The sequence below is a fragment of the Oncorhynchus masou genome, chromosome 6 (assembly GCF_036934945.1).
Source record: "Oncorhynchus masou masou isolate Uvic2021 chromosome 6, UVic_Omas_1.1, whole genome shotgun sequence".
NCBI classification, from domain to species: Eukaryota; Metazoa; Chordata; class Actinopteri; order Salmoniformes; family Salmonidae; genus Oncorhynchus; species Oncorhynchus masou.
This window is the reverse complement of record NC_088217.1, coordinates 29,996,130-30,008,589: the sequence shown is the minus strand read 5'-3', so window position 1 is coordinate 30,008,589 and position 12,460 is coordinate 29,996,130. Positions and strand designations below refer to the sequence as shown.

Below are 12,460 nucleotides of genomic sequence, written 5' to 3'. Positions count from 1 at the left end.
CACGTGCTACGGGTGGGTGCTGCTATGGTAACCAGTGAGCTGTGATAAGACGGGACTTCTCCTAGCTAAGACTTATAGATGACCTTGAGCCAGTGGGTTTGGCGACGAATATGAAGCGAGGGCCAGCAAACGAGAGCATTCAGGTCGCAGTGGTGGGTAGTATATGGGGCTTTGGTGACAAAATGGATGGCACTGTGATATACTGCATCCAATTTGCTGAGTAAAGTGTTGGAGGCTATTTTGTAAATGACATCGCTGAAGTCAAGGATCGGTAGGATAGTCAGTTTTACAAGGGTATGTTTGGCAGCATGAGTGAAGGATGCTTTGGTTGGCCAGTCCTTTTCTGGCTGTGCCGGGTGGAAATTCTAAGAGTTCATGGCCATCAAGGCCAGATTGTTCTTCAAGATGTTCATAGATGACCAGCAGGTTCAAATAATAATCACAGTGGTTGTAGAGGATGCTACAGGTCAGTACCTCAGGAGTAAATGTCATTTGGCTTTTCATAGCCGAGCAGTACCATTTACTGTGTGAATAAGATATTTAATACTATGTACAGTACTGTGTGAATCAGGTATTTCATGCTACACTGCTGTTTTTTGTACAGTCTTGTTACTAGTGTTTGTTTTTAGGGGGTGCTGAGAATCCACCTACTGGAGGCCCAGAATCTAATCGCCAAGGACAATCTGATGGGGGGCCTGAAGAAGGGCAAGAGTGACCCGTACGTCAAGATCAACATCGGAGGGGTCAAGTTTAAGAGTCATGTGATCAAGGAGAACCTCAACCCCACCTGGAACGAGATGTATGAGGTATGGAGGTATTCAGTACTTTACTTTTCTGCTCTTTTGCACACTAGTATCTCTACCTGCACATGACCATCTGATCATTTATCACCCCAGTGTTAATCTGCTAAATTGTAATTATTCGCCTACCTCCTCATGCCTTTTGCACACAATGTTTATAGACTCTTTCTTTTTTTTCTCTTTTTTTTCCTACTGTGTTATTGACTTGTTTATTGTTTACTCCATGTGTAACTCTGTGTCTGTTCACACTGCTATGCTTTATCTTGGCCAGGTCGCAGTTGTAAATGAGAACTTGTTCTCAACTAGCCTACCTAGTTAAATAAAGGTAAAATAAAATAAAAAAGTAGCAATATTTGGCATGTCATTAAGTGAACCATCCATCCTGTCTAACAGAATATGGAACAAAGCCAAAGTGACAATATTGCAATTTATTTGTTATTAATAATGCTGATAGTCCTGAATAGCAAAAGATAAAGAATACGATGAAGAGTAAGAAGAAGACATCAGTCTTCTAACACACCAGAGCTGAGAAATAGAACAACGAAAGGGGAGAAGTGTTAAGGGTAAATTAGTATGAATACAGTGTATTTTCACATAGCTGAGGTACAATGAGCCTGATTACAGTTGATACATTCACTTAACTCATTAGTAGAGTCCACAAGTGACTGTTGACACAAAACCCAACCTTAAATTCAAATATGCACTATGCAGAAGTCGCTCTGCCATTTCCTGCATGCAAAATTCTAGCAGTTTGTCTAATTTCAGTTTGTGACAAAACAAGCAAGTATAGTGTAAAGAATCACTGTACCATCTAAACCGCTGTGAAATATAGTTCACGTAACCAAAAATATTGTATTTTGAGCTTGTTAAGATCTAACATTTAAAGTGTTTTCATTTTATTTTATAGAAACAGATCTTGCCTCTCTCACGTCAGCAGGAAGCAGATTGTACAGTCATTCTTTCTATCTGTTCTTGATTATGGTGATACTATTTATCAATGTGCTGCTGCCACTACTCTTAAACCCCTGGATGCAGTTTGTCATAGCACTCTTCTTTTATCACAGGGGACTGTTTTATTTCTCATCACTGCATTCTTTACCAAAAGGTTGGCTGGACCTCTTCAAAGTCACGTAGATCACATCATTACGCTCTTTTTGTTTACAAAGCCCTGCTCCATAAGCTTCAGACTTACCTAACATTACTGTTAAGATTTCAGATGACAAGTTACCAAACTCCTTCACAGAGTTGGTTAAGTTTGGATAGTCATTTGGTGTCTACAAAGTTAGGTAAATCTGCCTCTAATTGTCTTGCACCCTATTTGGAATAATCGCCAAAAGACATTTGGATTGGATACTTGGAAGGCCCTAGGTCAATTCAGACAGCTGGCAGAGGATTTTTATACTGAAGAATGTGTTGGTTTTAATTGACTGTGTTTTGTATCTTAATGTACATTGTCTATATTTGTTTTTTTCGATACTTGCCTGTTGATTGTGCTTGTTTTTGTATCGTGCAGGGCTCATTTGTAGAAGAGTTAAGTCTCAATATGACTTCCTTGTTTTAGGTCTTTGAAGCTGGTGTACAAAAGCGAAAGTAAAAGACGCAAAAACAAAACTTAAGAACAGGAAGCATAGAAATAGTGACACACATTTCTATGTGATTTTGGTTGGGTCGCCCAAAAAGTTCCATAATGCAGCTTTAACATTTACCTTGATATTTTTCCATAGTCAATTGTATTTGGTCCTCTCCTGCATTTTCTTTATCTGTTTCTTTTTGGCTTTGGATTTCTCCCACTCGAGCCATTGCCCTTCGACCTTCTGTTGATTTGCTTCGGTCTTCAGGAGCTTGGTCCTCTTCTTTTCTTCATTCTCTGCGCGGGTCTCACCAAGTTTAGTTTCCCAAACACCAGTTGTAGACCTCCTTGTCTCCTTTGTGTACCTATTGTAGTAGATGTGTAACATTTTCTTCTGTTTTTCTCCTTAAAGTTGCACTATGCAGAAATCTCTCTGCCATTTCCTGGTTGCTAAAACTCTTAACAGTTTAGACCACGTCTGCCTATTATTAGTTTGTGACTGCATCCAGCTTTCTCAGCCGGTCCTCCAAAAAATCAGTTTAGTTGGTGTCATCGATTTTGGTAATCCACTCGTTCTACCTGCAGACAAATTCATCCAAAAAGCTACCACTAAACTTTATTAAACCAAGTCACGTTTCTATCTAATCCTCAGGTACCCTAAAATGTAAAGAAACTATAATATTTGATACGGAAAGATGTATGTTCAATAGAAAAGTCAAATTAGCAAGTGCGGGTCCTCTTTGTCACGCACCCACAGACTGATTTCCAATTGTGACTCCCGGTGCCAAAACTCTAAATTCTTCCTCGTTTGGGAAGAAACCAGCCTGAAACCTTGAACAAAGACTGTTGACATCTAGTGGAAGCCATAGAAATTGCAACCTGGGAGCTGGAATTGCATAGGACCCATAGCTTTCCATTATAAGAGCCTGGGATCTCAAAATATATTTTTTATTTGGATTTTCTCCTACCATAGCAATTGTGTTATAGTCTTATGCATTATTTTATAGTCTTATGCATTATTCATTGCTACCAATTATATGCATATCCTGGCTTCTGGGCCTGAGTAACAGGCAGTTTACTTTGGGCACGTCAGTCAGGCAGAAATTCTGAAAAAAAGACCCTAACAAGTTTTAAACTTCTCTGAATATATTTGTTTTACTTCTGTAAACAAAACAGACATTTTTTTCAGGTAACTCCTGAAAGTAACCTAGTATACCAACTTTAGAATTGACCCCAGCTCTGGCCATAAGTCTACCCAACATTGTATTCTGACGTGAGTCAACCTTGTTATGTCTGCCATTTCTCACCTGATTCAACGTTAGCTCTCTGCATCCGCTGTAGTCTCTCTTTTTTCTAACTGGGGGCTTTGTCTGTGGAAAGTCTGGAAACTGTTCTTTGTGGAATTATGTTTCATGCAATCTATTGCTTTCCGGTGAATAGGAGTAGAAATGTGAACTTTCTACACTTGAGAATATTCATATGAAGTATTTATGACATGTTGTCTGTCAACGACTGTCATGACTCCTGCTCTTATAGTTTCCTCTCTAAGTGTTACCATCAATATGATGTGTTTCCCCAGACGGTGATGACCCCACAGTCAGATCAGGAGGTCCAGGTAGAGCTGTATGATAAAGACATGGACAAGGATGACTTCCTGGGCAGGTGAGAGGAGCTGCTCTGCGTTCCAAATGGAACCCTATGCCGTATATAAAGTGCACTGCTTTTGACACTAATTAGTGTAATATGTAGAGAATAGGATTCCATTTGGTATACATCCAGGTTGGGTCCTGTACTTAGCCATGTTGTTCCCTGTCAAAGTGTTGTTTGATTTCTGACTGTATTTTTCCCTCCTGTGTACAGGTGTAACATCAGTATGAGAGACATCATACACTCCCAGTATACAGACCAGGTAATGCTTACATCTCTCTCTGCTCGTGTACTAAATGATGTCTGTACTCGCTTACATCGGTACATTTACATTTAGTCGGTACACTCATCTGTATAATGTGTGTATTAGTTTTACTACACTGTCTGATGTGTGGTTTCTTGTCTCTTTTCCAGTGGTACACTCTGAATGATGTGAAGTCAGGTCGTGTTCACCTGGTACTGGAGTGGGTACCAACAGTATCACAACCAGACAGACTGGATCAGGTCAGTTCTATTTCTCTAGTGTCTTCTACAATGTATATTCATTTTACGCCTCATCTCCCTTCTCTGTAGTTTTCCAGTGTTATTCTCCAACCTCCTAACCTCCCCTTATTTAAGAACCCCATCCCACCTATCTCACTTTCATTTGAATAATTTTTAACCTTTTGATGACCTTTTCTGTTTCTTATTCCAATGTGATCCCATGCTCCAGGTGCTACAGCTGCAGTCTCTCCAGTCCTACCAGAACAAGGCTGTTCCCTCTGCTGCTCTGCTCTTCGTCTACATGGACAGAGCCCACTCACTGCCTGTGAGTCACCTCTGACCTTTCACCACTTCACCTCAGACACTGCCACTTTGAACATTTGAACTCTGGCTATGCATTGTTGTCTAGTTTTGCAGCTGTCATATGGGTTATGCACAGATGTTGATGGTTTATTTTGTCTAGTTGCTCACAATCAGTGTTTGATTTTGACTGTTGTATTGTGTGGTCTCTGTGTGATCCTAGTTGAAGAAGAGTGGGAAGGAGCCAATGGCTGGAGCTGAGCTTGTTCTGGGAGAGACAACATATAGAACCAAGGTGAGGCAGTATCCTTAGAGCTGAAATGCATGACTTGTTATTGGATTCGCCGTGAAAGTCAACTTCTCTGTCTCTCTGAAGGTGTGTGATCGTACCAATTCCCCCCAATGGGAAGAGGCTTTCTACTTCCTGGTTCGTGACCCCAGAGAGGAGATTCTCATAGTGAAGGTGAGAGTTCAGTCTGCTTTAGGATGGAGTCACTAAACATGGATAATGTTTAATTAAAACATAATGTCACTCACTGTAAACATCTTGCACAGTCTCTGTTAAATGCAATTCATCCACACAAATCTACCCTTTTATCTTTTCCTTTCCAATCACTCTTTATTTATCTTTCTCTAGCTCTCCAGTGCTTGGGATCAGGCGATGGGTTCTCTGGTGGTACCAGTCAGAGAGCTGCTGTCAGAACCAGATCTTGTCCTGGATCAGTGGCTGAGTCTGGATGGAGCCTCACCTGACAGTCAGATTCTACTGAGGGCTGAACTGAAGGTGAGACACACTTCTATATCCTCTATTGTCCTCTACAGTGCCTGGAGAATGTCTACACCCTACTTTGATTTCTTCACATTTTATTGTGTTACAAAGTGAGATAAAAATGTATTGAATTGTCATTTTTTGTCAGCTATCTACACAGAATACTTGATTTGATTAAAAAAATATGAGTACTAAATAAAACCCTAATATACCTTGATTAGATAAGTATTCACCCCCCTGAGCCAAACAATACATGTTAGAAATACCTTTTGGCAGCGATGACAGCTGTGAGTCTTCTTGGGTAAATCTCATAAGAGCTTTGCACACCTGTATTGTGCAACAGTTTCTTATTATACTTTTCTATATTCTTCCAGCCCTGTCAAGGTGTTTAGGATCATGGCTAGAAAGAAATGTTCTCGTCTTGCCATAGATTTTCTTTCAAGAACATGCACTGTCTTATTGGTAAACAACTCCTGTGTAGATGTGGCTTTGTGTAGGAGGCTATTGGGGTCGCTGTAACGGCGTTCTTCGTTTGTCGAAAGAAAGTCGGACCGAAATGCAGCGTGGTGGTTACGCATGTTTTTTAATGAATGAATCGCGGTACATGAAATAACTGATACAAAATACAAAACAACAAAACGGAACGTGAAACCTAATTACAGCCTATCTGGTTAAACAACACAGAGACAGGAACAATCACCCACGAAATACACAGTGAAACCCAGGCTACCTAAATACGGTTCCCAATCAGAGACAACGAGAATCACCTGACTCTGATTGAGAACCGCCTCAGGCAGCCAGACCTAAACTAAACACACCCCTAATCAACCACAATCCCAATGCCTACAAAACCCCCAATACGACAACACAATAACATAAACCCATGTCACACCCTGGCCTGACCAACTAATTAACTAAAACACAAAATACTAAGACCAAGGCGTGACAGTGGCAGGGTAGCCTAGTGGTTAGAGCGTTGGACTAGTAACTGGAAGGTTGCAAGTTCAAACCCCCGAACTGACAAGGTACAAATATGTTGTTCTGCCCCTAAATAGGCAGTTAACCCACTGTTCCTAGGCAGTCATTGAAAATAAGAATTTGTTCTTAATTGACTTGCCTGGTTAAATAAAGGTACAATAAATAAAGTGTCCTGCTAAAATGTGAATTCTTCTTCTCGTGTCTGGTGTAAAGCAGACTGAAGCAGATTTTCCACTAGTATTTGGCCTGTGCTTAGCACCACCCCATTTCTTTTCATCCTGAAAAACTCCCCAGTCGTTGCCCATGTCAAGCATACCCTTGCTTGCAAATAAGGAGGCAGTTACTCATTTTTATCCGCAGGTTTACTTTAATGCCGCCTTGAATGTTTTGGAATATTTGTATTCTTTATATTTGTATTCTTCTTTTCACTCTGTCATTTAGGTCATTATTGTGGAGTCAATACAATGTTCTTCTCCCATCACCGCCATTGATTTCTGCTGTTTTAAAATCACTAATGGCTTCATGGTGACATCCCTAAGCAGTTTCCTTCCTGTCTGCAGCTCAAAGCATCTTTGATGTGTCTGGATGGTTTAATAATGGTTTAATAAATCATCCACATAATAATGATTAAATTGACCATGCTTAAAGATATATTCAATGTCTGAATTGTTATTGTTAGCCATCTACCAATCACTGTCCTTCTTTATGAGGCTTTCGAAAAGCTCCCTGGTCTTTGAAGTTGAATCTGTGCTTGAAATGCAATACTTGACTGAGGGATGTTGTATGTATGTGGAAGACAGGAAGGGGTAGTCATTAAAAAATCATGTCAACCCCTATTATTTCACACAAAGTGAGTCCATATAACTTATGTGATTTGTTAAGCCATATTTTACTTCTGAACTAATTAAGGCTGTCATGTCTTATTATGTCTGTTCCTGTCCTTTCTCTTCACTCTGTCTCTCTCTGCTGGTCTTATTAGGTTACCTTCTCTTTCTCTCCTTCTCCAGCTGTTCCTCATCTCCCCTAACTAGCTCGTTCACCCTTTCCCCACCTGTTCCCTTTTTTCCCTCTGATTAGGTCTCTATTTCTCTCTCTGTTCCTGCTACTTTCGGTGTCAGATTCTCGTTTGTGTTTCTCATGCCAGAAGCAAGCTATCGTCTCGTTTGCTTCCTCCTAGTCCTATCCTGTCGGAGTCTGCCTGGCAGGTGCATCCTGTACACTTCTAACTGTCTTTCGTTTGCACTGTGTCCAGTTCATCATATGCTACATGTGATCAGGTACCACCGTTCCTCTGTGACCCGCACCGACCCAGAGCGACCTGCAGACTGTCGCCGCTACCCAGCTATTCATCAGAGGGACTTTATGTTTCATTTGTCGCCCTCTCTGCGGGTAGTCTATTGTGCCATTGACAACGTCGGAAGAGGATCTATGCCATTCCTGTTTTCTCATTAAAAGAACTCTGTTTCTGTTAAACCGCTTTTGGGTCTTCACTCAAGTGCATAACAGAAGAATCTGACCACAAATGGACCCAGCGGCTCCGGACCCTTTTCACTCCGCCGTCGAGATCCAGGGAGCGATGCTAGGCAGACAAGAGGAGGAATTGTCTGCTGCTCGACATGCCGTTGAGACCCTGGCCGCCCAAGTCTCCGACCTCACGAGACAGGTGCACCAACTCCACCTCGATCCACCGCCCACTTCCAGGGTTTCCGAGTCTCCGGAGCCCAGGATCAATAACCCGCCGTGTTACTCTGGGGAGCCCACTGAATGCCGCTCATTCCTCACTCAGTGTGATGTGGTGTTTTCTCTCCAGCCCAACACTTTCTCCAGGAGCACAGCTCGCATCGCCTACGTCATTTCTCTCCTTACCGGACGGGCGCGTGAGTGGGGCACGGCAATCTGGGAGGCGAGGGCTGAGTGTATTAACCAGTATCAGGACTTTAAGGAGGAGATGATACGGGTTTTTGACCGTTCTGTTTTTGGGGAAGAGGCTTCCAGGGTCCTGTCTTCCCTATGTCAGGGGAATCGATCCATAACGGATTATTCTATTGAGTTTCGCACTCTCGCTGCCTCTAGTGACTGGAACGAGCCGGCTTTGCTCGCTCGTTTTCTGGAGGGTCTCCTCGCCGAGGTTAAGGATGAGATTCTCTCCCGGGAGGTTCCTTCCAGCATGGACTCCTTAATAGCACTCGCTATTCGCATAGAGCGACGGTTTGATCTTCGTCGCCGAGCTCGTGGAAAGGAGCTTGCGTTCTCCGTTGCCCCCCTCTCCGCATCACTGCCACCTGCCGCATCACTGCCACCCTCCTCCGCCGGCTCGGGTTCTGAGCCTATGCAGCTGGGGGGTATCCGCATCTCGGCCAAGGAGAAGGAACGGAGAATCACCATCCGCCTCTGTCTCTACTGCGGCTCCGCTGGTCATTTTGTCACCTCATGCCCAGTAAAAGCCAGAGCTCATCAGTAAGAGGAGGGCTACTGGTGAGCGCAACTACTCAGGTCTCTCCTTCAAGATCCTGCACTACCTTTCCGGTCCATCTCCGCTGGACCGGTTCATCTGCTTCCTGCAGTGCCTTGATAGACTCTGGGGCGGAGGGCTGTTTTATGGACGAGACCTGGGCTCGGGAACATGACATTCCTCTCAGACAGTTAAGGGATCCCACGGCCTTGTTCGCTTTAGATGGTAGTTCTCTCCCCAAGATTCAGCGTGAAACGCTGCCTTTAACCCTCACTGTCTCTGGTAATCATAGCGAAACCATTTCTTTTTTAATTTTTCGTTCACCTTTTACACCTGTTGTTTTGGGCCATCCCTGGCTAGTTCGCCATAACCCTTCTATTAATTGGTCTAGTAATACTATCCTATCCTGGAATGTCTCTTGTCATGTGACCTGTTTCATGTCTGCTATCCCTCCTGTTTCCTCTGTCTCTTCTTCACAGGAGGAGCCTGGTGATTTGACAGGGGTGCCGGAGGAGTATCACGATCTGCGCACGGTGTTCAGTCGTTCCAAGGCCACTTCTCTCCCTCCACACCGGTCGTATGACTGTAGTATTGATCTCCTTCCGGGAACTACTCCCCCCGGGGTAGATTATACTCTCTGTCGGCTCCCGAACGTAAGGCTCTCGAGGATTATTTGTCTGTATCGCTCGACGCCGGTACCATAGTCTCCTCCTCCTCTCCCGCCGGAGCGGGGTTTTTTTTTGTTCAGAAGAGGGACGGGTCCCTGCGCCCATGCGTGGATTATCGAGGGCTGAATGACATAACAGTTAAGAATCGTTATCCGCTTCCTCTTATGTCTTCAGCCTTCGAGATCCTGCAGGGAGCCAGGTTTTTCACCAAATTGGACCTTCGTAACGCCTACCATCTCGTGCGCATCAGGGAGGGGGACGAGTGGAAGACGGCGTTTAACACTCCGTTAGGGCACTTTGAATACCGGGTTCTTCCTTTCGGCCTTGTTAACGCTCCAGCTGTCTTTCAGGCACTAGTTAACAACGTCCTGAGAGACATGCTGAACATTTTTGTTTTCGTTTACATGGACGATATCCTGATTTTTTCACCGTCTCTCCCGATTCATGTTCAGCACGTTCGACGCGTCCTCCAGCGCCTTTTAGAGAACTGTCTTTATGTGAAGGCTGAGAAGTGCACTTTTCATGCCTCCTCTGTCCCTTTTCTCGGTTCCGTTATTTCCGCTGAGGGCATTAAGATGGATCCCGCTAAGGTCCAGGCTGTCATTGATTGGCCCGTACCTAAGTCACGCGTCGAGCTACAGCGCTTTCTTGGCTTCGCGAATTTCTATCGTCGTTTCATCCGTAATTTCGGTCAGGTGGCAGCTCCCTCACAGCCCTTACTTCTGTTAAGACGTGCTTTAAGTGGTCCGTTTCCGCCCAGGGAGCTTTTGATCTTCTCAAGAATCGTTTTACATCCGCACCTATTCTTGTTACACCTGACATCTCTAGACAGGTCGTTGTTGAGGTTGACGCGTCAGAGGTGGGCGTGGGAGCCATTCTTTCTCAGCGCTCCCTCTCTGACGGCAAGGTCCATCCTTGCGCGTTTTTTTCTCATCGCTTATCGCCGTCGGAACGTAACTATGATGTTGGTAATCGCGAACTGCTCGCCATCCGCTTAGCCCTAGGCGAATGGCGACAGTGGTTGGAGGGGGCGACCGTTCCTTTTGTCGTTTGGACTGACCATAGGAACCTTGAGTACATCCGTTCAGCCAAACGACTTAATGCGCGTCAGGCACGTTGGGCTCTGTTTTTCGCTCGTTTCGAGTTCGTTATTTCTTATCGTCTGGGCTCAAAGAACACCAAGCCTGATGCTTTATCTCGTCTCTTCAGTTCTTCTGAGGTCTCCACCGACCCCGAGGGGATTCTCCCTGAGGGGCGTGTTGTCGGGTTGACTGTCTGGGGAATTGAGAGGCAGGTAAAGCAAGCACTCACTCACACTCCGTCGCCGCGAGCTTGTCCTAGGAACCTTCTGTTCGTTCCCGTTCCTACTCGTCTGGCCGTTCTTCAGTGGGCCCACTCTGCCAAGTTAGCCGGCCACCCCGGCGTTCGGGGTACGCTCGCTTCCATTCGCCAGCGTTTCTGGTGGCCCACTCGGGAACGTGACACGCGTCGATTTGTCGCTGCTTGTTCGGTCTGCGCGCAGACTAAATCTGGAAACTCTCCTCCTGCCGGCCGTCTCAGACCGCTTCCCATTCCCTCTCGACCGTGGTCTCACATCGCCTTAGATTTTATCACCGGACTGCCTTCGTCAGCGGGGAAGACAGTTATTCTTACGGTTGTCGATAGATTCTCTAAGGCGGCTCATTTTATTCCTCTCGCTAAGCTCCCTTCTGCTAAGGAGACGGCTCAGATCATTATCGAGAATGTTTTCCGAATTCATGGTCTTCCGTCAGACGTCGTTTTGGACAGAGGCCCGCAGTTCACGTCTCAATTTTGGAGGGAGTTTTGCCGTTTGATTGGGGCTTCCGTCAGTCTCTTGTCCGGCTTCCATCCCCAGTCTAACGGTCAAGCCGAACGGGCCAATCAGACTGTTGGTCGCATCTTACGCAGTCTTTCTTTTCGTAACCCTGCGTCTTGGTCAGAACAGCTCCCCTGGGCAGAGTACGCCCACAACTCGCTTCCTTCATCTGCGACCGGTCTATCTCCTTTTCAGAGTAGCCTCGGGTACCAACCTCCGCTGTTCTCATCTCAGCTCGCCGAGTCCTGCGTCCCCTCCGCTCAGGCTTTTGTCCAGCGTTGCGAGCGCACCTGGAAGGGGGTCAGGTCGGCACTTTGCCGTTATAGGGCGCAGACTGTGAGGGCCGCTAATAAGCGTAGAACCAAGAGTCCTAGATATTGTTTGCGGTCAGAGAGTATGGCTCTCCACTCAGAACCTTCCCCTTAAGACAGCTTCTCGCAAGTTGACCCCGCGGTTCATTGGTCCGTTCCGTATTTCTCAAGTCATTAATCCTGTCGCAGTGCGACTTCTTCTCCCGCGATATCTTCGTCGCGTTCACCCGGTCTTCCATGTCTCCTGTGTTAAGCCCGTTCTTCGCGCCCCCGCTCGTCCCCCCCCATCCTTGTCGAGGGCGCACCTATCTACAGGGTTCGTAAGATTTTGGACATGCGTCCTCGGGGCCGTGGTCATCAGTACCTAGTGGATTGGGAGGGGTACGGTCCTGAGGAGAGGAGTTGGGTTCCCTCTCGGGACGTGCTGGACCTTTCGCTGATCGATGATTTCCTCCGTTGCCGCCAGGTTTCCTCCTCGAGTGCGCCAGGAGGCGCTCGGTGAGTGGGGGGGGGTACTGTCATGTCTTATTATGTCTGTTCCTGTCCTTTCTCTTCACTCTGTCTCTCTCTGCTGGTCTTATTAGGTTACCTTCTCTTTCTCTCCTTCTCCAGCTGTTCCTCATCTCCCCTAACTAGCTCGTTCAC

The 12,460-nt window shown here is 45.4% G+C and overlaps 1 protein-coding gene across 2 annotated transcripts in view; it reads left to right on the top strand.

Annotated features, from left to right (window-relative positions):
* The window catches only part of LOC135541868 (uncharacterized), an 88,233-nt gene that overhangs the window by 34,291 nt on the left and 41,482 nt on the right, over positions 1-12,460 (top strand). For both annotated transcript variants that reach the window (XM_064968323.1, XM_064968322.1), the window contains exons 28-35: positions 630-806; positions 3,950-4,032; positions 4,231-4,279; positions 4,432-4,521; positions 4,730-4,825; positions 5,024-5,095; positions 5,177-5,263; positions 5,438-5,584. In XM_064968323.1, the coding sequence (XP_064824395.1) occupies positions 630-806; positions 3,950-4,032; positions 4,231-4,279; positions 4,432-4,521; positions 4,730-4,825; positions 5,024-5,095; positions 5,177-5,263; positions 5,438-5,584 (801 nt within the window). The remainder of the gene's footprint in view (positions 1-629; positions 807-3,949; positions 4,033-4,230; positions 4,280-4,431; positions 4,522-4,729; positions 4,826-5,023; positions 5,096-5,176; positions 5,264-5,437; positions 5,585-12,460) is intronic.